Source organism: Anopheles arabiensis, chromosome 3 (assembly GCF_016920715.1).
Source record: "Anopheles arabiensis isolate DONGOLA chromosome 3, AaraD3, whole genome shotgun sequence".
NCBI classification, from domain to species: domain Eukaryota; kingdom Metazoa; phylum Arthropoda; class Insecta; order Diptera; family Culicidae; genus Anopheles; species Anopheles arabiensis.
In genome coordinates this window covers 73,094,580-73,121,821 of record NC_053518.1, presented here as the reverse complement: position 1 = coordinate 73,121,821, position 27,242 = coordinate 73,094,580, and the positions used below count along the sequence as shown (strand labels likewise).

The 27,242-nt window shown below is 44.7% G+C and overlaps 1 protein-coding gene across 5 annotated transcripts in view; it reads left to right on the top strand.

Annotated features, from left to right (window-relative positions):
* LOC120901976 (opioid-binding protein/cell adhesion molecule) overlaps positions 1–27,242 on the top strand; it is a 90,595-nt gene that overhangs the window by 38,458 nt on the left and 24,895 nt on the right. For 4 of the 5 annotated variants that reach the window (XM_040310383.1, XM_040310382.1, XM_040310380.1 and 1 more), the window contains exons 4-6: positions 24,011–24,157; positions 25,922–26,122; positions 26,496–26,617. In XM_040310383.1, the coding sequence (XP_040166317.1) occupies positions 24,011–24,157; positions 25,922–26,122; positions 26,496–26,617 (470 nt within the window). Of the gene's footprint in view, positions 1–16,391; positions 16,487–24,010; positions 24,158–25,921; positions 26,123–26,495; positions 26,618–27,242 lie in introns of those variants that run through there. The other variant, XM_040310384.1, reaches the window with a different exon arrangement.

Genomic DNA, 27,242 nt, shown 5'->3' with positions numbered 1-27,242 from the left:
TTCTAAGTCAACCGTAGCGATGTGTTATTCTTTGCGCGCCGTGTTTTTTATTCTTCTTTTAACACGCTGTGTGCGCTTTCCCTGAGTTCACGGAGTTTCTTTTTTTTGCCTTCAACGGAGGACGTGGGGTTTGAACATGCAATGGAGCAAGAAAGAAAGAAACCCCCCCCCACCTTCGGACAGACGGACGAACGGTTGACATAGCTGCATAAAAATGGGTGCTGAAAATGGCACCGGCCAAACGATACACGCGTTCGCTCCTGGGTGCGGAAATCACTTTCCCCGCATAGCATAAATAAACGTCAGATTGTGAAGTTGATAGTTCTGCGTGAGGACTTCTCGGTGAACCGCGTGAGCAACCGATGGAACCGTGTGTGCGGGCAGGGGAAAGCACATTTTTCTTCCCATTCTCGCAGGCGATTCACTCTGTCGCTTTTATCATCGTCGTCGTCGTCGTCGTTGTCGCCATCGTCATCATCATCATCATGTCGCACTGATGTTTTTATTGAAACTACTTTGCCGGAGGTTCTTCCCACCGCCCCCTAGGACGTTCTGTTAGGCTCCCGCGCGGGAAATGAGCCGAGCGAGTCCTTCATCTAGCAGGCGTTCGATAAAGGGGCATCGGTGTGACCTTCGTGTTCTCGCTTTGCACAGCCGCCTACCGCCTCGGTTTGCCGCTCTCGGGGTGTGAAAAATAACACCAGTGGACAATTTATCAATTTCAATTTAAATGGAGTCAAATTTATCACGAACAAAGAGACCATAAACTACGGTGGAAATGATTTCAACACGAAATTGCTAAGTGCGGCGTCGATCGCGTTGAAAGGATTTCGTCGTATCAAACGGTTTCGGTGTGGCCCCCGGGGTGGGGTGCAAGTGGTGCAGCAATATAAATGTATACGTTTGATGGAAGCTTCCGATGGTGATTTTGGGCGGCAATAGCTATATTAATTTTGATAGGGTTTGATCTATTTACGTGAGTAAATGTGTGTCTATAACTTTTTGAAAAAAATAGTAAAGGGTACTCTGTCCAAAGTTACGTTGATTTGAAAGTAGTTATACATGAAAAAAGTTTTTGTTTGAGCATAGAATGATTATCATTTGATAAGTCTTGGAGAAATGTGGATATACAAATATCTGGTTCACATTGTACATTAGAAAACGTAAGTTGACCTTAACTATCTCCTCATATAGTTTCAATTGGTTTTGAACCTATTTCAAATTAGAATTTGATGGGTAAATACAAATGCTGACGTATCTACCAAACATCATATTCCTATCAAATACTAAAACTATTTCTCGTTGTACTGTTATGTAGTTATGTGTTATGTTATGTGTTATGTATTAAGTACTGTTTCATGTAGTTAGTTAAAAATCAATAGCTCAGATATTATTTATGAATTATTGATAAATATTCCTCGTCTAGACACTGCTCCGTCACTTCAGTACAAATATACAGTTGTTGCCGCACACATTTAGGCTCTAAGACTTATTAAGGCTTAAGGCTTAAGGCTTAAGGCGCTATTTAAGAATGCGCATCAATTTTTGACAGTGAGCATCGAATTTTGACTATAACGCACTTATTTTTGTCTGTAAGTCAACTTTTTTTTATTCTTGAAGAAATTATGATAATTTCACAAAGTTTTTGAGCAGTTTTATGACAATTGTAATTTTACATCACATAAACACTATATGCGTCGTGTAATTTGATTGTTTTTTGTGTTGTTGTAAAAACTAATGAAACATTGTTAACGCCTGAAAATACATTCCATTTAAACTTCAAAAATTTTCGTAACAATTTTTATATTTTGAATACTGTTAATTTCATTGTTAAGTACTTAACATTATTTGAGTAATTTTGAAACACACAGCTTTAGATATTAAGCTAAACATAGTACACAAAAATTGGTGCCTTTGAGCTTGGTGTTAGCTGAGAGTATACATCATTATTGCAACTGTACTTGAGCTACAAACTGTAGATAATTAACTATAATAGTTTATTTATTTATTTATTTATTGAAGATAATTGCGTGGCGCGCGCAGGGGCCTTTGCAATATTAAAATAAAGTAATACTTAAAAATAACCTTACCTGCTATATATTTGAAAACAGACATGAACATTTAAACGTGGCAACTGTAATGTTGAAGTCAAAAAAGCAGTAGAACTTATTGAAAGCTTTACACATTGAAATAATTGGATCATGAGCTCCTCTGGAAGTACGGGCCCGGTCTATTTTGATCAGAAAATTTCGAGGACGAAGTGCGTGGTCAGGGGCGTACAAATTTATTTTAAGGAGAAGCTCGGGAGCATCAATTTCGCCTTTTATTAATTTTGCTACAAAAACTGCTTGTGCTACCTCCCTACGTCTCTCTAAGGACTGCAATCCTAGAAGAAGCCGTCTAGTTTGATAGGTTAGAGGCTGGTCCATGTTCCACCGTAAGGTTCTTATAGCTATTTTTGTGATTTTTTTCTGAATTCGCTCAATTCGTGTGGACCAGTTGTTAGTTTGTGGAGACCATGTTACAACATTAAATTCAAGTACGGATCGGACTAAGGCGACGAACAGTTGCTTTAAACAGAAAGGGTCATTAAAATCAGATGTCAGACGATGAATAAAACCAAGCTGCCGATATGCTTTGTCGATGACGTACGAATATTGTTGACGGAAGGAGAGTGATGAGTCAAGAATAGTGCCGAGGTCCTTAGTTTCTATGTTACGTGGGATTATACACGAGTCAAGGTTATAGTCTCGCTTGATAGGGTCTTTTTTACGAGTAAAACTAATCACGAAACACTTATTGACACACAAGGATAGCGAGTTCGCAGAGCACCAATTGCTAAATTCGTCTAGGCTGTGCTGGAGTGTCGAGCTGTCCGAATCATTTCTAATGGTCGCATAAATCTTGATATCGTCCGCATACATAAGCAAACATTGATTTGGGAGCGCAAATACAGTCGTTTCCGCTAAATTTTCACTCTAACTCACCTACATTTGTCTCGAAGGCGTCAATTTTTGACTGTGAGTCAATCGCTTTGCTTATAACATTTTACGTATTTTCTGAAACTGTGTGTTCTGAAATGATTGAAATTAAGTTAAGTAGTGAATAATATTATTGATAGAATTTAAAATAAAACAATTGTTTTGCCAATTTTGGGAGTTTATTAGAGTGAAAAAAATTGGTATGTATTTTCAGCTGTAGACAAAAGCTTTAGAATTTCTAAAATTTCGTCATTTTTTCTCAAGAAACAATCAATTTACACAGTTTTTCTATTTTTTTATGAGATGTGGAATAAGAATTGTTAAAAATCTGCTTAAATACCTTGTAAAACTGTCATGATTCTTACAAGAGTCAAAAATGTATGACTTACAGACAAAATTAGGTGGCAACGACTTAATAAAAAGAAAGAAGATAACAAACCACTTAAAGACAAGTCTATAGTCGGGATACTTGTTGACGTTAATGCTCTTAAAAGTAGCATGTTGTAATCCAATAGCAAAGTATGACGGCTTAATTAACAAACGAGGTCAAACTCTACCACTAACCACTTATCGTATGATATGCTAAACACGTCACAATGACATGACTTTATGGGTTTCTTTTCACTCTAAAGCGTATGTGTATATGTTGATACCTTCGCGAGAAATTATACACGTCTTGTTGAGGTTAAAGTGTCTCCAAAGCTTTGTTTTCTTATTTCTACCCCGTCGTGTCTCCCTTGTCATTGCATTTATTTTCCCTTCTTAAATCGTTCGCTCCGGTTGGGCTGTCGATCACGAACGTGCAGGGTATAGGTGCGGTGCAACTGCCACCGATAAAGTAACACACCCTTACATAGCGATGCTTTATCTGTTTTTTTTTCTGCTGTCGTTGTCGCTGACGAACCGGGGACGAAAATGAATATGAAACAATGTATAAATACGCCATTTCATTATCATGATAAAAGCTTTTCCATTATTTGTGGTGATGTCCTTCAAGGCTGCGGCTCCGACCGAATTGTAGCGCGGGCGCATGTGTGTGTGTGAGTGTGTTGAGGCGTTCGCGTACTTCTCGCCCACCCCTGAACGCTCTAGCGAAGGGATAACAGCAGTAACAAACAGAACAAAAAATATAGACGCCCTTCAGCAGCCCACTGCTTGTGATAAAAAAAAGAATGGGGGTGGAAGAAAAGGCGTAGAGCTAAATGAAAACAGTGCCGTGAAATTTACGGGCCACCGAAACAACACTCAAGCCTGGTGAAGGAGCAAGGGCAACAACGAAGACGGAATGAGAATAAAAAAAGGGAAGCAACAAAACATGACCAAGCGACGAACCGAAGAAGTGTTGTGTGCTGTGGAAAGAAGGTAGGAGCAAAAACGGGCTGGCTTGTAAAAAGGAATCCACTCCTACACACAACGGCCTCTCACCCATCCCACTCCTCAAAGACACAACGACGCACCCAGACAAAAGTAACGAAACCGATAAGGAAAATGGTAGTTCTCCCCTTTGACGGTTGATTGTTTGCGCGTTCCCTCTTGACATTGAGGCGAGCGAACGGAAGCGTAGGTGAAAGGTCTGCCGAGAACCTCCCGGGGTTGGGAAGAGGCAGACAGGGGCGGCGGGCAAAACACATTTGTTGATCGTAAAAACGCTCCTGCCACAAATCAGGGGGAAAACTGGGGGCGTTTACCAAGCCGGGTTTGGAGGTGGATCGGCTCGTTTTTGTTGTTGTTTGGCTACCTCTGGGTCGTTGGCCATCGAGCGAGAATATTTGTTGGGAAGCACTAATGGTCAACCATTCTTGGGTGCGTTTAAGGGGGGGTTGTTCTTGCGTTAAGCCTCCTGGCCCTAGAAATAGCCGCGACACGCCAACGCGTCCCCATCGGTCGGTGACAAAAACACATTCACGGCCACTGCCTATTAGTGTTTCGCTCTGCCGGCTTGTTTGTGCTTGCTCGACGAGCTGGAATTTCCTTTGTAAACGGGAGGGAGGGTGGACGGAACTGGTCAGCGAATCGCATCTAGAATCGAATCCCCGGGATGGGCGGCGAACGCGTTTGGAGATTTATCGGCAGCCGTGCCGCTGGCTCACTATCACTTAGGTGAGCTTTTTCTTCCTCCTGCCGGGTTGGAAGCGGTGAAGGGTAGGGAGGTTAGGGGTACCTTCCTTCCGGTACGAGTTTTCCCAAGCATTACCCCAAGGATGGGGTGGGGTGTTGAGTGATGGAGAGCTTGTTGTTTACGGTGTGCTCGTGACCAAACTAACAGGCGCACGACGACGAATCGCTTTAACCGGATGTGCCCCTTCGGATACAGAGGCGGTAGCACATAAACACCGGGATTGCCTACTGTGTACGACACATGGGTCTTTGGGGAGCCAAGTGATAGGGCAGCGGCGCCTTTCATCACAAGAAAAAGATGCGGAGAGAGAAAGAGAGAAAAAACAAAAGCAACACAAAGCCAAAGCGGACAGAATGTTGATGTACCGTAATTGGCATGTTTTGCTGACGGGAGTAGTTTTCCCAAGCCCTTAGTTTGCGGTTTGCGCCTGCACCAGAGATTGGTTCGTGAGCTTTTGAGTGGTAAATTGAATTTCACTAACTCGGGAAAGCGTACGTAACTCCGACTCCGATGGTGGTGAGAGGTGGCTGCGCGCTGGGAATGCCTTTCGGAAGAAAGTTAGCTTCCGTAAGAGCACAGAGAAGTGTGGCTTTCTGTTGCTGTTGTTGTTGTTGTTGTTTTGGATGCTACCTCTTCCTGTGAAGTGAAAACTGCACCGGAATTCCCTTAAGTGCAGCTACTTGGCCGTGCACAAACTGTTTGCGTACATAAAGATCGTGAGTTTGTGTACAAGGGTTGCGGTGAGTTTTAGCTTCAGGTCGAACTTCATCAACTTTTTCATCGGTTCGGTTAGCTCGGGAAAAACCCGTGGTCAAGGAAAACTGCTCGCCATGATCGGGGAAGAGTGGAAGCAATAGATAGGGCAGCTTTTAATTTAATCAGAAAGCACCGTGACATGACGTTTGATGAAGCACTCCAACGGGAATTGACTAGATATGTAAGAGCAGTTTTAGTTGGTGTGCATTGATTTGGAGTGGGAAATTTAATTTGCTGTTAGTTCTCATTTGTTTATTTGTTTATTTGTAAATGTTAAGTGATTGGCCATAATTGGCCTTATCACTGATCTTATAAACTAAACTTATAATAACATAAAGCATCACGGTACAATGTGACATCAGCACAAAATAAATAACACAGAGTATCACAGCAAGAAAAACAGGTTAAATTAGGGAATTCCAGTCAAAAGAGTCATAATGTGCATTAAATCTGATAGCCATCGCAGTCAAAGGTTCATTATCGCTATATGCACGTCTAGTTTGGTCAACTCTTAGTAGCCTAAAGTTTCTTAAAATACGAGCAGGTACGTGGAAATTAACTCTAGCTAAAAGGTCCGGTGAATCTATCTCTCCTAGGATGATTTTTTTCATGAACAATATTTGCGCCGTTTCGCGACGAGTAGCGAGAGATTCGAGTCCAAAAATTAAACACCGGGCATGATAACTACGTCTCGCTGTTACGTTACGCCAGGGTGTGAACCGTAAGACCAAACGGGTGAATTTTTTCTGCACTGACTCAATCTTGTTCGACCATAACGACGACGATGGGCACCAAACTACTGAGGAGTATTCTAAGATGGATCTGACTAGTGATTTGTAGAGTGCGACAAGACAATGTGGGTCGGAGAATTCTCTCGACTGCCTGCGTATAAATCCTAGCATTCTGTTCGCTCTATCAATAATTTCGTTATGATGCACATGAAAGTCAAGTTTACGGTCAAGAGTAACTCCTAAGTCTTTTACTGCACTGTGTCGTTGTAATTGTGTACCGGAGATGCAGTAGTTAAACACTATTGGACAATTAGAACGGTGAAACGACATGGACAAACATTTATCAACAGAAATTTGTAGGTCGTTGTTCAGACACCAGTCGGAAAAAGAGTCGATCGATGCTTGCAGGACATAACAATCACCAAAACACCTCACAGGAAAAAAAAGTCTAAGATCGTCCGCATACAATAAACATTCAGATTCCCTTACTACAGTAGTAACGTCATTGAAAAATAGAGAAAACAGCAAGGGTCCAAGGTTACTACCCTGTGGCACGCCTGAACAACTCACGAATTCCCTAGATGTCATACAATCAACTTTGACGCGATATCGACGATTGGTGAGGTAAGATTCGAACCACTCCACTAAAGAGGCAGAGAATCCAAGACGAGCAAGCTTCGCCAACAACAAGCGATGATTCACCCGATCAAAGGCAGCCTTAAGGTCGGTATAGATGACATCCATCTGGGCTCCCGAAGCGAATGCAGCATGGCAGTGAGATACAAACTCCACCAAATTGGTGGTCACACTGCGGCGAGGGAAGAACCCGTGTTGGCGTGTTGATATCAGCGAGCGGCAACAGTTCAAGAGCGAGTTCTGGACGACGACTTCAAAAACCTTAGCACCTGCAGGCAAAGTAGTAATGCCACGGTAGTTTTCCACTAAGCTCTTATCCCCCTTTTTATGCACAGGAAACATGTAGGACGATTTCCATGCTGCTGGAAACATACGCTGATTGAGCGAAAGTGTGAAGATACGAGACATGTTGTAACATCAAACAAAGAGGTATTTCAAACTCCGGTTACACTCATTTCTTGGTAAAATTTTATTAAAATTAGGCAAACAGTTGTCTAGTGCCGGTCGAAATGGTCGAAATGATGGTCTGTTGAACAAGATCCACATACAATAAAACAGTCCAGGAGTTTGTGTTCTGCTCAGAGGAATTGAACCCGGGCAAAGTAATAAGACGAGCCTCACAACGTTTTGTTTAAACGGGCTTGGTTGAAATGTTAACAGTTGAGGGTGAAATAAGCGTAAATTAACTCATTGCAATCAGAATTGAAAATTCAACTCACATGCTGCAGAATTATGCTCTAACATTTTGGTTTCATTATGCCCCTGGTGGTAAACAAAGCGTTTACAGAGTGTAGGAAGTATGAGAACAGGTTCAATTTTCATTATTTAACCGTTCAATCAAACTCGATGGAGACCAAAGACAGTTCAACCATTTTCAAACCATCATACCAAACAAATTCAAAGCAAATTGTATGTACACATTAGCAGCATAACTTAGGGAGTAAACTAATATTATGCAACAGACAGGTCTTTTCTTTTTCCAGCCAATAGCTTGCAGGTAGCTTGCAAGTTCAGCTACCTGTCAGTGGAACAATAAATATCATCCGGGTTGTATCCATTTGACAGTTATGGTACGTCATATTGGATTTTATAAAATGTGTGTAAAGACATGCTTTATTTAAACTTAAAATCACTAAAAAAGTCAATCGAAACAATTTGACACAAGATTTATCCTTCTGTTAAAATGTTCTGTCCTTCATTTTTTTTCTTTATTTTTATAGAGACTTTGAGCTAATTGGCCTCATTCGCCTTTTTCAATCGGTTGATTAATTCTAAAAAATCACTTAAAATCTAACATTCTTCTTTGCAAGCCATTTGTGGTTTGCAGTTGCCTTATACCGGGTAGTCTCGGTGTACTTAAAGCTATTTGTTGATTTTTTTGTGTGTTACAAATGTGGTTCTGGTTGGAGTTGTTTATAAAGGTTAGTGGTACGAAGGAATTTTAAAAGTTTACGCTGGCAATCGCTGTTTGGTGAGAGGATGGTGTCGATACTGCGGTCCAATTTGCAGATGATGCGTTCCGCAGAATATCCATGGCATTCGGTTAAGATGCGACGGACGGTGATGTCGACGCTACAGAAACTGCATAGTGGTGGGCTTGATTTTTGTAATAAAATGGTGTGGGTGAGGCGGATGTGTCCTATCCGCAATCGTGATAGGATTCTCTGGTCTTGGTGTGATGGATGGTCCTTCCATGTTGGTGTTGTGGTCTTGATGGTTCTTAGGAAAAAGCGGGCGCTGCTAAACCAATAACCATTCCAGCTATTGGCGATGATGGTTTTGCTAAGGCGAATGAAGTCACGGCGTGGAAGAGTGTTATGGCTGCAGGCCGAGTTAGTACGTCCTGCGTTGGTTAGTCGGTCTGCTATTTCGTTTCCCTGGATACCTGTGTGACCAGGAATCCAGCAGAATGTGACTTGGGGTGAATTCGGTATATTGCAGAGTTGTTAGATGTTCTTGTCGCGGGTAGTTCTAGATTCAAGTGCTTGAAGAACACTTGCACTGTCTGTGAAGATCACGTTGGGTTTGTCTCTGTGTAGGCCTTCGTCAGCAACAATAACCTTGGCTATTGCCTCTGCGGTGAAGATTGAGGTATGATCTGGTAGTCGGATGGCGCTGCTGTCGATGCTGGAGTAGATTCCACAGCAGGTGAAACCGTTTAGTACTGATCTCTCAGTGAAGATTAGATGGTGGTCATGGTATTTTTGCAGGACGATCTATCCTTCATGAGATAACCGGACCACGTTTGCGGCGAATTGGCGATGGTTTTCACATTTTTCAGGCTAAAATACTGAGGCTAGTTTTGCGTGTGGGTTTGGAATGGTGTGTTGACAAAGTTTCAGTCGCCAAGTGTCAAAATCCATACATAAAAAGCTAGCTGGTATTGTAAAAGCCCCCAGGATACAACTTTATTTTGTATCCAAATAAAGTTTCATAATCATTACCGAACATCGATGTGAGGACCTCTGTCACGACTGTAACTTCTTCATATTTGGAGCAAACATTTGTGGTCAGGTCAGTAAGGGCCTTATACAATCATTTCAGTTTGACTATATGATACTTATGGAAATATTCATAGCAAGAGAGAAATTTGACACCACGACAGGAAAGCTATTATAAGGTACACCACGTGACAACTGCACTACGAGATCGTCCAAGAAACCTGTGACTATTAATCGGTAAAGTTCAAAGAGCCCCCCTATCATGCGGCTGGCTAGTCACACACGAGCAAGTCCCTCATCTTTCACTCCTTTTGATCCACTATGCAGATTACATCATTCATAAACCGATCAGCACGGAACGTGTCACGCCCGGCACCGAACTCGCTTTCACACTTTGCCGCACAAGGGAAAATCGCAAACCGTGCCATCCGGGGTTAGAGGACGAATCCGGTCCTTTCCCAGGCCGCTTAATTTGCAATTATAATCATTATTCAAACTACCGTCCCCGGCTCCGACCCGATCGGGTAATCATTTTCCAATCACAGGTGCCGTTTGTTCCGACGCCTGTAAGTGGAAATTGATTTCAACCGTGCTGGCGGCCCACCAGCACCATCCATCCATCCATCCGCGAGGGTTACAATTGGGATAATTGAGTTGTAAACGCGTCATGTTCAACGTCACGCTCTTGACCTTCGCAAGCGAGGGTTGATTAGGTTTTGCAGCGCAGAAGGAACGGCGTATTGTCCCATGGTTTGTTATTAGTCCGTGCATCAGCGCCGATCGGCAGATAGTTTAACCCTACGATTGCTGCTCAACCGTGTTGCTCGGTGTCTATTCGGTCCGGTGGCTGGTGTGATGAAATATTCCGCACACCCGTTGGAGGGAAATCAGGCCGGGCTACGGGCTTCTTTTGTCGAAGAAAGCGAGCGAGCCGGCCGTACAACACCAATCAAATGACGCTTGAGGATCAAAGTTGCGTTGAGGAACCATCAACCAGAACCTATAAACGGAACGGAGCGTCACCGACCGGACCCGGTGACAATGGTTCAATAGGTTGTGCTCCTTTATTGACTGTTGGGTCGAATGGAGCTGAGCGTTACAAAAAAAAATGCGTCAAAACTCCATTCACCATTCACCCAAACAGCAATCGACGGACGCGCTATCTACAAGTGGTTTTGCAAACGTTTCGATCCGTCCAATAAAATCACCCGTCCCGCGGTGGAAAGCTCGCGCGCCCAAACGCAGCGAGGATGGGCAATTTCCGTGCCGGCAGCCTTATTTCGACATCCATCGACCCATCTGGGCCAGCTGGGCCATCACGCCCCGCAAATGGAGTATTCAATTATGGGCCGCGATGCGGCAAAATGGACATGAACGGTCGCGCACCATATCAAAGGAAGTTATCATCCAGTGGTGACGGTGGCGGTGGCCTTGGAGTAGCACGGGCAGGACGGCAGGGAGTAATAGCGTGCCGGAGCATAATCGCGAAATCAACGAAGTACTTTGTTGAGCGAATTAAACACTTGACTTCACTTGGAAGCGGGTGGGCTTCATGGTTTGCACCCTCTGTGTGTGCCCATCGGCCCATTTCCTCGCCGCTCGCTTTCTCTTTAGTCACAGTGGGGGAAAAGGTCACATTGGGTCGAAGTTTTTCGCTCACTTCATAGCACCTCTCCTCCAAAGTGGACTGAAGTGGTGGCGACGGCGGTGCTCGTGAGAAAGCATGACTTGGCAACAAAAATTATGAATTATGATCGTGGGAAATGAAGGAGAACGAACTGTTTGCGCTGCCGGGTGCTCCCGGGCCAGGGCGGAGCGAGACAGTGGGAAAAGCACTGCGTTGAGTGGTTGTTGTTTTTTGTTGGTGCTGGTGGTGGTGCAAAAATCTTCTTCCGACGGTCGGCCCGGGTCGGATTTTCACAAGTGTTTTCCGGTTTCGGAGAGCCGACCACCGAGCGTCTGCGGCACCGACGCTGACGCTAATGTAGAAAAGTTCAGCAAAGTGTAATAAGAGCGATAAGATAACTGGGGGTTGGTGGTGATTGTGGTTTGCCGAAGCGGTACTTGTTGAACTGCGGTCGAATGGTTTGCTTTTTTCCACCCTGTTTACACCCTCCCAATTGCAAAGGTTCCATAAAATATGTTGTTTAAGCTTTTGAACGAGCGTCGCATCTATTAGTGTGTTTGATGGGAGCTTTCGGTGGTGTTAGTTTAACGAGGTGAAGTTGTTTAAGAAGTTAAGGCAAATGCTGTTTACGATGCTATTTGTGATTAGTAGCTACCTTTTAATTGTCCTTTTATGCTTAACAATTAGAAAGCAGCTGAAATAAGGTTTGAAATTAATTATTTCTTTGCTTTACAACAATTTTTGCATTGACGGGTTAGCGCTTTGGTTCGTGTCTTGGATAAAATTCGCCTGAATGTATGCAACGTTTGTATTTTTTCTTACTTAAAGCCATTTTTAAGTGCTGTTCAACTATTTAATGCGTATTCTGAACAGGTAATTAGTTTCTTAAATCATAATACAATTCCAAAAGCAAATCATGAAAGAAAGTAGCGAATAATTCCTTTTAAAAATTTAATAGTACCAAATTAATTTCGAATTTGGGACAAATTTCGCTCCTTGATGAACACTCATTTCAATTTACAACCGCTCAAAAGTGTACGATCGGGTCTGTCTTTTAAAAAATCATAACTTGCACAAAAGAACGCCCGCACTGGGCAAGGTTTCTCAGGCAATGGTGCACCTCCCACAGTACCCCTCTGTCTCCCCTCCCGGTTGCGTTAATGTAACCTTGCTGTGCGCTGTGTGCGAATAAAGTTGTTTTGAATTAAATTAAATCACTTGTACCTTTTTGCGAAGAAACAATCATAACCAGATCCCTCCATCGTGCGCGCTATACACTCTCATCTAAAGGCACACCGGCACAGACACACACACAGCTAACGGAAAGCTCTCAGCCGAAAACCCGGGGCCGAAAGCGGCAAAGAAAAAGTCCTTTTGAAATTAGATTTGCTCTGCTCGTCCCGCTTGCGCGCGCTTGATGATTCGTGTTGTGGAAAATTCAATCCGAACAAAATTGGTGGCGGGTGAAGGGAAGGGTGCGGACATAATGCAGAGGGAGCAATTGTCGTGAAAATGAGCAACGCACGGGGAAGCGATGAAGACGCCCTCGCAGCTAAGTACAATGAAATCCATATTTTGCCATCATCAAACCGGAAGGAAAATTGAGGGAAACAAGAAACACCGTGGCACTGTTTGTGTGTTTGTGTGTATGTGTGTGGTGGCGTTTGTGATCTTCCGGGACCGCGACCACGCCGGGATGTGGAATTGTTCCAAATTCCTGATTCTCTCCCTCCGCTTCCGGGTTCCGCATCTCAACCTCCCCAAGAAGAGTAAGCAGACAAGCGTACATAATTCTATTGCCTTTTTTTAATTTTGACGCTGGCTTCCTACCTGCAGAGCGATCGCGTACGAGCGCGTGGCGGAGGAAAGCTCGCAAGCATATAGCAAAATATAGCGAAGCAAAGGCACAAAAAACAATGGACTCCTCCTCGCGGGATGAGCTGCTGTCGAGCTGTGTCTGTTTTCATCCCGCTTTTTTATGCTTTTGTTTTTGCTGCTGAAAGAAAATTGAAATGTAACACAGTCATCCGATTTTCGGAATATGGCGCTGCAGCGCCGTTTCCGGTCTTTGCCAGGTGTTTGCCAGGCGCACCGGAGATGGTGGTGGTGTTCGGCTTCGGCAAGCAGATTCGGAGCAGCTTTTCTAGGAAAAGAATTCTACTGCAAATGCGAGGCAGACGATGGAAAGCTTTTTAAGCTGGCGGAAGGAGCTGCAAAGTTGTTTTAAACGGGGAGAGATGGAGAGCGAAAAATTAGTTTTCCCAGAATTAACTATTGTCGTGGGGCTGTTGGCACACGTTCACCAACAGCGATACGCATATTAAGCGAGTGATATTGTGATTTTGTGATTTGATACAAAAATTGCTTTACGGTTATGTGTCTGTCAATGTGTTAATTAAATTCCGAATTTATAACATCGTTTTACAACGTCATCAACGCACTTCACACACAGACGGCCACGTAAACTAAAATATACAGCCACACACAAAAGCAGCGATTAATGAAGAGACATCAAATTAGCTGCACCTAATAAAGCAAATGATGATTTGGTCGTACACCGAATTACCGCCAGCTCCGTACGCCAAGTTTTTGGATACGGTGAGCCACGGTTTTTGGCACATGCACACTATAAAACATGCGTCTGTCGTAAAAAACCCCGTCACCATTAATCAACTTAATGCATCCAGGGCCAGGGCTATGGTGGAGAGGGTGAGCTTCTTGAAGTAATTTCTTTTAATATCATTTCCGCCATCCTTTCGGAAGGTGTGCGCGCACAAGTTCAGTTTTCAATCAACCGAAGGAGGGCGCTTCGTAGAAGAAACGATGCGATTGGAAGTAGGGAAAAACTCGTAAAAAAGTGCATTAACTCTTATTAGAGCATATAGCGACCGTTAAACAGAAGGGAAACCATTGCATTCTTTGCACCGGCACTGGCGAGTGCCACTGTTCACTGTTTTAGTAATAGCTAAAGTTTGGGACGCTTTTCGGTTCGTTGCGTATGCGGCACAACAGGCGAAATGGTTGATCAGGAGAAGTAAGTGAAAAATAATAAAAAAAATGTTTACTCACACAAAAAACACGGCGACAAGCCAATCAGCACTGAGTAAAGAGATCACTGAGTTTACCGGTGGGTGGGTTGGTGAGAATATATTAACCGTTACATTTCACTCCCTTCAGCCCGTCACCCAGTCAACAGGGGAGTACGAATCTATCGCAAATATTTGACAGGATTGGTTGTTGTTCGGTGCGCGGCCACGATACCGTAACAGCGGAACCATCGAAAGATGAAATGTCAAGGTGCACACACATACACACACATACACAAGGCATTTCCAGTAGGCGGTCGGGGAACAGCAACGTTCAACATCAAATGGTTGGGTAGACAAGTCGTTGTACTTGTCACATGGAACAGTAAAACAGACGACGAACGCCAGTAAGATGGTTGGGGGATTGTGTGTTTTTTCTGCTCACAGTGGAACGTTGCGTTGTAAAAAACTTGTCTATCCGTCGTTGTTTTGTCGCCCGCAGCAGGAAAGCTTGCCAAACCATTGGGAGCAAGCAACAAAAATGAAAGATAAAAAAAAAAATCTCCCGCTTGAATTGGAAGGGAATGAATCATAAAATGTGTAAAAAACGACCATACACAGCAGAAGAAAGGGAGACGGGCGAAAAGAAACATAATCATATTCGCTTCTGCTTGGCTCGGCCGCTCGGAAGTAGGGAAGTTGGTCTTTAAGAGCGTTTTCCTTCGGGCTTTTTCATCTCCCTCTCTCTCTCTTCTCCCTTTCCTTTCCATCGTTCACCGGACGTTGTTTGGTGACGTTGTTTATCGATAAGTAGATGCTTTCTTCATCATGCTTTTTTTCATTCCGTCGCCGGTTTGATGGCCGCAGGCTGACAGGTCTGACTTTTGGCCGCACGGTCCCATGGGAGCCCGAGGCTGGGAGCGACAGTGCAGGCCCAAATAGGGAGAGACACGAAATTTCAATGGAAGAATAGGAAATCATGTTACGAGCGCAAGGGGAAGGAGTAAGAGATAATACCTAATAGAGATGTTTACATGAGTTCAGGTTCTTTCTTTTTTTGTGAGCTTGTGTGTAAAAAAGCAAGAATTCTCTTTGAAAGTAAAATAAAACAACAATAACTGTCCCGTATAGATGAGCTTGTTGAGCTTGTAAAATAACAAAAAAAAAAATCTCACACAAAACCACTTGCTTATCTACTTGTCAGTACAACTTCCCTTTTGTTAGTGGTTTCTCCTTCGTTTTTTTAAATTCTGTGCACACTGTTTGCGTTACTGTTACGATTTGTTTGCACATAATCTTAAATGGTTTACACAGCACACCGGGCGACACGTGGTCGCATGACGTGTAGCTTGCAGGCGGCTGCAAACACTAACGCCGTAATAAGCTCCGAGGTTCCATTTTACACCTCACCTTTTCCGATGCAATATTCAACTACAAAGCATGCACCAGTGTGTGTTTGTGGTGCGGTTTCGCATGCTCGGACACAGCAGCTCCCCGCGCGTGTGGAGCGTTAAGAACGTCGTGCACAGTAGTGTCATTAGCGCACAGGGTTTGGGCGCCGAAAGCCGGCCATTTCCTTCCACTCGAGAGTAGCATATTAATGGTTTACTTCCCGGGCGCTTTCGGACTTCCGGTTGCCGTGTGCTGCCGCAACGATGGTGACTTCCAGTTTAAAGCACACTTCGTTCGTGTCGGACACTTTCGTGCTGGTCGGAGGCGACCCAAAGGCGCACCACCCCTCGAGAATGTACCACGCGTTGGGGGGAGAAGGAGGACCGCTTTTATTGCCCTCCCTGACTGTATGGCTTTTTATTAGGTTTGAGTTTAATTAAAATTCATGCTAGCTAGCGACTAGCAGCCTAGCGACTGCAGCGGCACAGCCATATCCACCCATACGGCACTTGATGTGCTGCCCTCGGATGGATAACTCATAACATTACCGTTCTAGTTTGCCCATTTGCCTCGCAACGAAGGTGCTTCGATATTAGTTTCCAGCGAGCCAAGTTTTCGGAGCAAAAGGCGACCGTTGTGCTGCGTGCGGCCGTTGCAGCCGTGCAGGTGCGTTTCGTACCCGGCAGAGCACTCGTTTGTGTGATTATTCAATAACGAGAGCTGAAATTGATGGATAAATTGATTTATTTCGGCTCGTGGACGCAACAACTAACGAAGGTATGCAGTGCGAGAAATTAATTATAAGAGGCAGTGCGCGCGGGAGTGCTAAATTTCATTCCAAATTTCTTAACAGTTATCTTAAATTTGCAAAAAAAACCGGGAGTGAAAAAAGAATTATGTACCGAGTGGCTTCCAGCGGAGCTCACTTCGGTACCGCAGGCCCATACTCCTTCCTTCAAGTGCTAATGATGACTAAAGCGCAAGAATAATGGCCACCGATTCGTGAACCGGCTCCTCGAAGACAAGACGGCGGTAATTGCGGCACTTTGACACCTCACGAACACAATCTCCTCCTCCCCACCCCCCTCCTCGAGAGGCACAAACGATAAATTCAATCATTAATTCTAATCCACCACCTTGCGAAAGTGGTCCCGCGGGAATAATTTTCCCCGGGCAGGCCCCGCTCGGTGTTGCTTCGCGCGCGCGCGCCTGCTAACCTGCTAATTTTCCGGACCCCGAGAGCAATTTATTGGTCCAATATTTACGCACTCGTGGGGTTTTTTGTGGGGGGAAAGGGGAGATTGAGGGCTGCTGCTATTTGGAGTGCAAGGTGGTGTTCGTTTCCTGTCAGCCACCGGCATCAGCGCCTTCTGCTCCACCATCACGTCTCTTATTCGCTTATTCGCGCAACCGTTCGGTCGTTGGCAGCGAATAAACAATCGAGCAGTGAGTGATAAAGATTTTTCGCTCGTCTCAACAACTTTCCAAGCCTGCTCCCCTACAGAAAGAGAGAGATAAAGAGGGACCGAATATGGGGTGTCTACGTCACGGTCACGCTGGGAAAGCTTCCGGAAGCCGGAATTTCGTGCGAATTTGTATTCACCGATGCGTGGTGCGCCCCGGAACAATACGCATCAATAAACTTGAACGCGGTCGGGTGGGCGGGAGGAAATGGAATTGGAGTTGCACTGGCTGGGAGGAGGAGTGGGTGGTTGGTTTCGATACGGTGAGATATGGTTTGTTGATGTTGGGGTTTTACGTGGATTAAAGTGAAAACGCTCTCCGCTCGGCTCGTTGGACGCCTGTTCGTTGCTAATCTTGGCACGGAAGGCTTAGCACGGGGCTTGCGGCCGGGATCGAAACCGTGGGGGAGGCAACGCCCAACGCCCAACACACACAAGCACAAGCACGGGCAGGAAAAGTTTTGTGGCGAGACTTAATGGTATTAAACGTGAAACTAATGTACCCACAGAGACACCGACCGCAAGCGCGTTGCGTGCGAGTTTCTCGAAAGAAATCCACGACACTCACGTGCTATTGGCAGCCCAACACACGTGTCTGTGTGTGTGTTTGCTGTAGCATTTTTCTCGCTTTGTTCCAGCGTCCAGCAGTCACACACACATCTATTTGATACACACATGGAGAAAACATCACAAATTTCCCTATTTACACTGGCAGATCCTTCGCATTGGAACGGAACGGGGTTTGTCGCCAAGACAAACAATCGCAAGCGTGCAATGGTCCGATGCTCGTGTATGTGTAGATATGCACCACCGCCCCGTTTGGACAACCAATAAACGGCACATTTATATACAGATAGCGTGTCATAAATAATAATTTGCTGCGCTGGAGCGTTTTTGCACGCAACCGAACCCGAACAAACACATACGCCTCGGCACTTTTATGTGGCCGCCATCGCCTTCGACGCACGGTTGGGCGCACACACCACTGCAACAACACTGCTTGAGCTGCTGCTGCTTCATAAATACAAAAAACTCCCACTCCCGCCCGTAACTGCAGTCCGGATGCAGTCGCCTAAGCTAGATCCGGTCCCGGTGTTGGGCGTGCGGCACCAGGCGTCCCCACCACCGCACAACGGAGCACCGGCGGGCCGCGGCCGCGAATCTCTTGTGCGCTCGCGTGCTGGCAACCCTTTGGTGCAATGAAATAAAGATAGCATTATAATTGAAAAGGAAATAAATTCAAACCGAACTACGAATCACGTGCGGTACTCGGCCGGGAGAGCTTCCAACGACCTTCCTCCCCATTTGTCTACCGTCAACCTCGGCCAAACCCGGTCGGTCGCTCAGTGCATTAGGCCATTCCGTCCCACACCATGCCTCAAAGTTTATGGTTGAATAATGAAGGAAGTTATCACTCGAGAGCCTTTCCGGTAGCTGAAAATAATGAAGCTAGCCTGTTGTAGGAGAAATGGTGCTACGAAACTGCATACCAGGCAGGCCGAACGTTAATGCAAACTGCGCGTTAATTATTTTCTAGTTGGCTTTAACAAGTGTGAGTAATTGGAACGGCACGCAGTGCTTGTTAAAGATCGAACAGAACGCAATAAAGCTTAGCTCATAAAAGTTTTGTGTATTTTTTGTGTTTGTTCGCATAAATGCAGTTGAGTGCGAAAATTATTACTCGTTTTAAGTGGCTTAGCAAAGTAGGCAAATAGGTAAAGAATAGTGCAAAATTATTGCACCTATAATAAATAGGAAAAAATTTAAATGATAAAAAGAGAAATCGATCAAGTAATTTTGATATTTTGTTTTACATTTTCATGTGAATGGGACTGCCGGAAAGGTAGATGAATCTTTCATCGATTCGAATTGCTGGCATGATACCATTGTTTTCCATTTGATTCAATGCAACATGTTTTTAAACGATTTTATTTGTTTTTGCAAACAAAATGGATTAAATAACTTATAATTCTTATAATAATTATTCCAATTTATTATTTTCAATACAGATTTCGCAATTCAGGTTAGTTAGAAATAAACTTTTACGGAATAAATTAGGATAGCTAAATGAGCTCTACAATGACCTGATTGGAATGAATTCATGACATTTTAATAAACAGTAGTAAATTGATTGGCACAAAAGGACACAACGGCTTTTCTCGAAACTTTTCCGTTTTCGGCGATCCGTGTATCACAACCAGCAATTTAGTGACAATTTATCACAGCCACAAAGAAAAGCGTGGTAAATATTTAGAAATTGATTTGCTTTGAAGCATTCAGCAGCTATACATGCGTTTCCAGTTCAAAGGCGCTGTTTTTAATAATTATTATCCATAAATATGGTCGTAAAATGAATCAAACACAATTAGTGGAATTGAAATGTAATCTATAAAAGTGCATCGATGCATTCTAAGGATTAACTTATTTGCACTAGTGCTCCATCAAACGTACAATCAAAGGATTTTAATCAAAGTATTGCGTACACGTCGCTGTATTGACACACGTTCAAGCGAAGTGATGAGTTCATGCTTCCGAAGTAGTTACTCATGCAGTAGAAAAGGGTTATTAAATCTATACAAAAAATGATATAAATTTATTCAGAAAATGATTACTAGCTCATGTGTGTGTATTTTCGCTTCATTGTATATATATATACATTTTTTTCATAATTCAGCAAGTTGAACATGGTTGAAAACATATTTAAAAATAAAAATTTTATAAGCATACAACAGAACACGCTTGCCCATATAAAAAAAATTAAATAACAGGAAATAGTTGTTACAACTGGAAACTAAACTTTTTTAACGGTTGCAAAAAAGCTGTAATGAATCCCATTTATAAAGAAAACAGCAAACTATTGAATGTTTTCCTCGAAACCCATAGTTGGCAACTCTTTCACACTCGAAGCATCTTTTTCGATTAACAAAACAATGCAGCATAAAATATGACCCACCGTTGTTGAAGCGCACCACACTGCCCAAGGTTCAAATCCGCAAACAAATCTCCCAACGCTCTGTTCCATCACGAATCTCACCTACCTAACCTTCCTCCCAGCCGCACTCCATCCGTTGTCTCACCAAAACCACCGTTTTCCACCGATCAAATCGTGTGCGGCCTCGCTAATGACTGACATTCGAGCCCTGTCTGGGCAGCGGGCCAAGGAAAGGCCTCATTTTTCCGATATTTATCGCCCCGCCGGTCGCCGGCACAATAAATAATTCCACACAGCACAAGGGCACTAAGGTGGAACGAAAGGGAGCGGAGTTGTAAGTGCGGACATCGGCGGGCAGCAAAACAAAATGAGTGCTGTACGCGCCACCACCATCAAAGCGCGCACGAGTCCGCTTTTAGCCGGCTCAACCGATTCCAACTGGGCTGGTTGGGGTTTTTTTCCTCTTTTTTCCAGTAATAACTCCGCGGTATCCTTGTTGTTTTGTTCCGGCATTATGCTAGAAGGTGTGTGGGTGGAGAGGAGAGGGTAGAAGGGTGTAAGATGAAGCCGGGAGTGATTATTTTTTCGGGCCGTCCCCTTTTATCTGAGCGCCACCCTGATCGCGCTTCTCGGGTGATACGGTAAAGGGGAAATGGTGGGAAGGGGGAGGGGGTGAGTGTGTGTGTGTATTGTCACGGGGTGGAACCTAAACTCGGTTTTGGTCGTAAATTTCGTCATTTATTAAAACGATTGGAACCGACATCAAATGGGGATGAAATTGATGATTTTCACCCGAAGCGGAAACGGAAACGTATAATGCGAGAAGAGGAGGGCGTCGCAACCCCATTGCGACGAACCACAAAGAACCAGAGGGGAAGGGGGGCACGACATTAGGGCAGGACATTGTCCAAAACTTTTTCCAGAACACCGCTCGATGGACAAAGCACACGCGGGGGCACACGGTCGTTACATAATCGCTGGCTACCGACGGCGATCTATTTTGACACCGCTTTGCTATGGAACAATGGCCGCGTGCGCGTGTATAACAGTGTGGGTCAATAAAGCGAAAGAAAGAAAAGCCCACACACATCGACGGATTAGTTGTGATGGAAAAATAATCAACTATTATATCCTGAAAATGGTGATTAATTCATACACAAATTGAATCCAATCACGCAACTAATCAATTATATTTCCATCTTCACCTGAGCGCCACGGCGCAAACCCACGGGGTCCAAAATGGGGCTGCATTTCGGAACGCTTATTAGCACCCCTTAAAGGCTGGCGCGCCCCTCTTTAGCTGCAACAGCAGAGCATGCAGTATGTCGAGGCTTTTATCGTAAACCGTAGAGCAGGGAAGCTTGTAGTACCATACGAAAACACTGGTTGTCCTTTACTTGCCTCCACTCCGTCTACTTCTTAAGGCGTCTCGTGTCGTGCGCTTTTTGGGGCTGCGAATGCATTGTGCAAAAGAGCGCACCGAAGAGTAGCGAACAATGCACACATCACAGGACACACTGTTGATGGCTAGGGTCTCGGTGTTGCATGTACGGACTCTTGTATGGCCCCGTTTTCCCCGGTGGCAAAACCCACACGCACAGCGTACACACTACTCGCACCGCGAGTAAAAGGTTTGCGTCACAAAACTTCCTCTACCGGGTTTTCGCAATCATTGCTGGCACGCACTGCCATCATCCATCAGGGCACGGCCGCAGCACAGACGGCGCAGCTAAACTTATCCTCACCTTGCTCTCCCTAGCACGTGAAGGAACCGTACCGTAACACCTTTCTGACAGCTGCTGCTGCTGCTGCCGGTTGGCTAGCCGGAATTGTTTGCTGACGGCAAATCGTGCCAAAGTTTTATTAAACAAGCTGAAGGGTGCACGTGAAATGCAATTATAAAAAGTGTCATTTACGGTGAAGGTTTCTGCAAACACCCTCGTTTGGTGGCGGCCATACTGGTGTGTATGGTGTGAGTGTGTGAATGCATGGGGGCTAGGGCGCAAAAGTTTGCAGGCACTGGTTGCACGGAGCATGAGTATGCCGCCCTTGCGTGGAGGAAGTTCAATGAGCAAACATATTACATTGTTAGTTTATTTAGCACGAATGGACGGAAGTCGCCATGCAGCGTGTGACATTTTCTATTAAACATTATTCAGCCGAAAGAAAGCCCATACCGGTGCTTTAATTAATCTCTGACTCTGACGCATTAATTTTGTAGAAAATAATTGTACAACTGGCTGTTTTACAGGGTTTCCCAAGTGATATTCAATTCTCAAGAGATGTAGATTCAGCAACTGCCACAAGGGAGTTCACGTGAATTTCCGGGGCTAAATAACGAATAACGAAAGTTTAAAATAATCTAGATCCTATAATTTAGTTTTCTTGATATACCTTCTCACAGAAGTGTTCAATTTCGTCTACATGATTTTCACCACTTAACAGGAGTGAATTGGTAATTTGATTTCAGAATTGTTAGCATGACAGTAACGTGTGGATGTACTTAGGGCTAGTCGGTCACGGGGCCCTCGCTACTCGAATACAGGGACCCTCATGGGAGTTCTTACATCTTATACGTGGATTCGGAGATACGCAGTTTTCTACATTGAAAGCTTCTTGAAGAATTTGTACTGATTTGGTACATCAAATGTCAAAATTTAAACAAAATTTTCATTAAGTTGAATCTTAAAAATCGTTCATCAACGTTCAAATTTGTAATCTTAGGTAAGAAGCGTGTCAATTAAACATATTGTAGATTAGACTCTACCGTCTCAAGCAACGTTAAACGAAAATTAGCAACGTTTTCGGCTGAAAACCGTGACATTTTCAGGACTTTATGGATTACCCCCCATACCAGAATAGTCAGTCCTTCGTATGGCGGCACGGTCCATTTGGGGCTTGAACCCATGACGGGTATGTTGTTAAGTCGTACGAGTTGTCGACTGTACTACGAGACCGGCCTCTACCTGTACTCTATCAACCGTTATAAATGCTGGATTAACGATCCACGGGGCCCCTGGCAACCGTTCAGTACACTCACTGTTCAACACATGACATCAATAACTGTCAGACTAAAATCAGCTTGCGAGGTGTTGAAAATCATGTGCAAATCATCATTGTGCTTCAAATAAAACAATTGACAGGTGTTCAAAATAAATCAATTTGCAAGCAACGAAAAAAGTTGTTGACATTGGAATTTTGTGCAGAAAACCCTGTAATGCTTATGGATTACATTACGCTTTTAGTGAATTTACAAGCTTTTATTTCAATGTTTCGAGTTTGCAATGCTCAAAGAACCACTTTCGCTTTATATGACTCATCCAATAAAAGTGTTTTAAACAAATTTTGATAATATGGTACAAATCTGTTATTGGAACATTTTAAGTTTCGACCAAAACCTCATATAAAAATGTAATATCAGATTCTGCTTTAACACGTTGAAGACATTGAAGACATTTTAATTGAGGAGTTTAAGGAATTTTGAGAAAAATCTCGATACAAATAAATAATTCTGTTCAACACTGGAAAGTGTCTCAAAAAATAAAGTAAACAGTGATAAAATTAAAAGCGAATATGAAATAATACAAAACCCCGTTCACTTGCTGCATTGTCCGCACACAATGCGCTTTTTATCATACTCGCCCACATTATTCCCAGCAATATACTTCATTTCTTGAAGAATTTATCAAACCGTTTACAGTTTTATCCACCACAGACCGTTTTCTAACCGCTTTCTTTTTCTCAACACCATTTTCCAACCCCCCCCCCCTCCTCTCTGTCGTTGCCCTTGTGCACGATCTATCATTTCATAAAATGGAAACCCGCTGGACTCTCTCTCTCTCTCTGGACGGCACCACATCGCACCGGCCCGACAACGCTGCTCTCTACCGCACTCGCCGATAATAGGATTAAGCCACAGCTTCCCGGAGCCATTTATTTCAACAATTGATACTGACGCACCAACCGTCGCACCGAAATTTATGACTCGAGGGCATCTCTACAAGGCTATCATCGGCGACTCGATCGAGCTGCCGTGCAAAGTAAAGGATCTGGGTAAGTATTGCCGCCTGTACTGCCCGTGTATCAGTCCCACTTTCCGTCCACTTGCATTGAGTTCCCCCCCCCCATCACCTATCTTCCTTTGACCGTACCGTAAGGCACACGGGGGTAAGTGTGGAATTTTGTAAGCGCCTGAATGTATGCTTCCCAGCGGCACGTAAATAAGGTTTTTGGTTCCAGCTCGTGGCGTGGCCGGGGTGCCGCTTGTGCAGTAGTGTGTTTGCCCCGAGCTGGAGGATGCATTGAGGAGAGGATAGAGTTGGGGCCAGACCACAAGGCAGGTCTGTTTATCAGGTCTCGTTTATGGTCAGTGCCAGAGCAGGCTACAAAGCGTTGGTCAGTGCACAGCGCCAGGGCCACAATGTGTGCAACCGTCTCCCTGGTCTGGCACACACACCAGCACGCAGTGACTGGATGGCCCCTTCCCTTGGGGCTGGTGATCTTGCATTGAATCTTGCTACGGAGGTGCACCGCGCACATCTAGATATGCAAACAAGCAGCATGGGAAGCGAACCGTTCCAGAAGCGAACCGAACCAGGAGTCTTAGTTTTAAAACCCTTCAATGCAACGCTGCTTTAATGCTGCGCGTTGGCAAGGCAGCAGTCTGCTGGAGATGGATGCATGCTGGTTGTTAGGAATGCACACTGCAAATTAGACAATGGCCAATTGTCAGCTGCTGTTTGTGGCAACTGGTTGAGTTAAGCTTTGCTGGAAAGCTGCCTAACAGCATTAAGTCTTTATAAAAGTGAGAAATCATTGATTGTAGCGCCCAGAATTATACAGAAACATCTCATTTGTGGTAATGATTCTACTACCAAATTGAATCGACAATCCAAAACTGTGCTTTTTCAACAAGCCTTCCCCGTAAAAGCCTTAAACAATCTAAAAGAGATTAAAATAAAATTAAAGGCCAATAAAATTAGTCCCTGCTCGCCACGGAACACGGAACCCTCAGACAAATGGCTAACGACACTCATAATCATTTCAGGACACACACATTCGCACACACACAAACACACGACTGCTCCTTTTTCGATCCGTCAAAAGCCAAGTGCGAATGGAAGGAGCTGGGGGAGGGTCGTACTGCGTCGATAAGTACTCAATAGCAGACGGTGTAGGTACTTCCAGGGACCGATCGTTTCAAAAACCGCACGCATACACTAACACCAACCCCTTCCTGTTCCTCTGTTTTCCCATCCCGGTTCAGTTCCCGGTTCAGTTCCCCGGAACTTCCGTCTCTCGATGGCTATTTGCATGCGCTTAATATTTGCGCTGTACTTTGTGTTTTTAATAATCTGCCTTCAATTGGCCCGAGTGTGCCTCGGACAGGGCTGGGGCATGACGGCACAAACACACATAAACACACATACACACACCTCCACTGGTAGGGCCATCATCGCATGCTAATGGTTCTTCGTTTGCTTCCATTTTCGATAGCGTTCGAGTGGCTCGTTGTCATTATTGTTATTATACGGTCTCCTGCTACCATCCTCCTTGTGACACCTCTGCAGAGTTCTATTTTGTCATGCAGAAAACTGTGAAAACACAGAGCCAAACCTCGGGCGCCCCACCCCGACAGTGCGCTACGCGCTACGGGCCGAGGCAGCAACAGCAACCCGGAGTCCCCGGGGTGGTTTTGGCACTGCGGTTTTCAGCAGCATATGGCCGCCAGTTGCACTCATGTGTACTCTTTGCCTCATTGTTCTCCTTTACTCCCAACCCCCACCCCCTCTCTCTCTCTCTCCCTCTATCCAACAGGGTCGTACGTGCTGCTGTGGCGTCGGGGGACCTCGGTGCTTACGGCGGCTAATTTAATGGTGACACGTGATCCAAGATTCAAGCTGGTCGAGGGCTACAACCTGCAGATAGCGAACGTGAAAATCCAGGACGCCGGTGATTATATCTGTCAGATCGGCGATAACGAAAGCCGGGATCAGGTGCACACGCTCGAGATACTGGGTAAGTGGTGGCGCCGTGCGATGTTACGGTTGATGGGGTTTGATGTTTTGCGGGTTTGAGCTGAACTGGAATCGATTAGCGGAAGCAAAACCCCGACCCGGTTGGGTGAGGCACAACAGATCGCCAAACAAAACCAGCCTCTACTGCGTTTAACTCGAAACAAAGCTAAGCAAATATGACACACGTCACAGCTTTTGCCGTTGACAGTTTGTGTGTTTGTTTGGGACGAGTGGCTTACCGTGCACCGAATAAACCATCCACAGGCTGCTGAAAGTGATACTCCCCTCCCGCTCGGGCTGGGGCTTGACAGTCGAGGCACGCCAATCATCGTCATCGTTGTTGCAACATACTAATCGAATAACGATACTTTCAGTGCCACCCACCATACGCGTCGTGCCCCAGAATCGACAAATCACCGCCCGGAAGGGCAGCACGGTCACGCTGGAATGCAAAGCGTCGGGCAACCCGGTGCCGGCCATATACTGGCACAAGAAGGTAAGTTTCGGGCGCACCGGGTCAGGTCAAGACGTTTGTTTCTCCTTTCCTGTTGGGTATGTCAAGGAAGCAGCGTCTCGTACTCTCGTCGCTTCGGGCGATCGGTGAGATGCGAAAACAAACGCACACTCGCAACAGTGGGTGTGCGCGCCTGGGTAGATACGGTCTTTCGGCTGAGTAAATATTGTGCACTCGAGTTTATTATCGAGATGTCCGGGTGTGCTCGTACTGGCTGTAAATTATGCTGCACGAAAGCTAGCTCCGAGCGAGGACTGTGCTTCTAGTTGGTAAGCGGTGGAGAAGTCAACATAAGGCACTCTTATCGATCGCCATATTGAATTTACACTCGCAGCAAGTAATGGGTAGTGATATGAATAGTTTAGCAGTCAGGGGTCAGCACATGTACAGGGTTTTCCAAGTCACTTTCGAATGTAAACATTGTTATTCACCGCGTGCAACATGTTAATCCACATCAATCTGATGTTTCATTTCCATCATCATAATTTTTACCTTCTCCGCCATGATTTTCAACACGAGGCAAGCTGAATTGAGTTTGACTGTTCTTTTTTATGTGTTGAAAACCATGTGTAAAAACTGCAATTCCATTTTAAAGCAAATACACTAT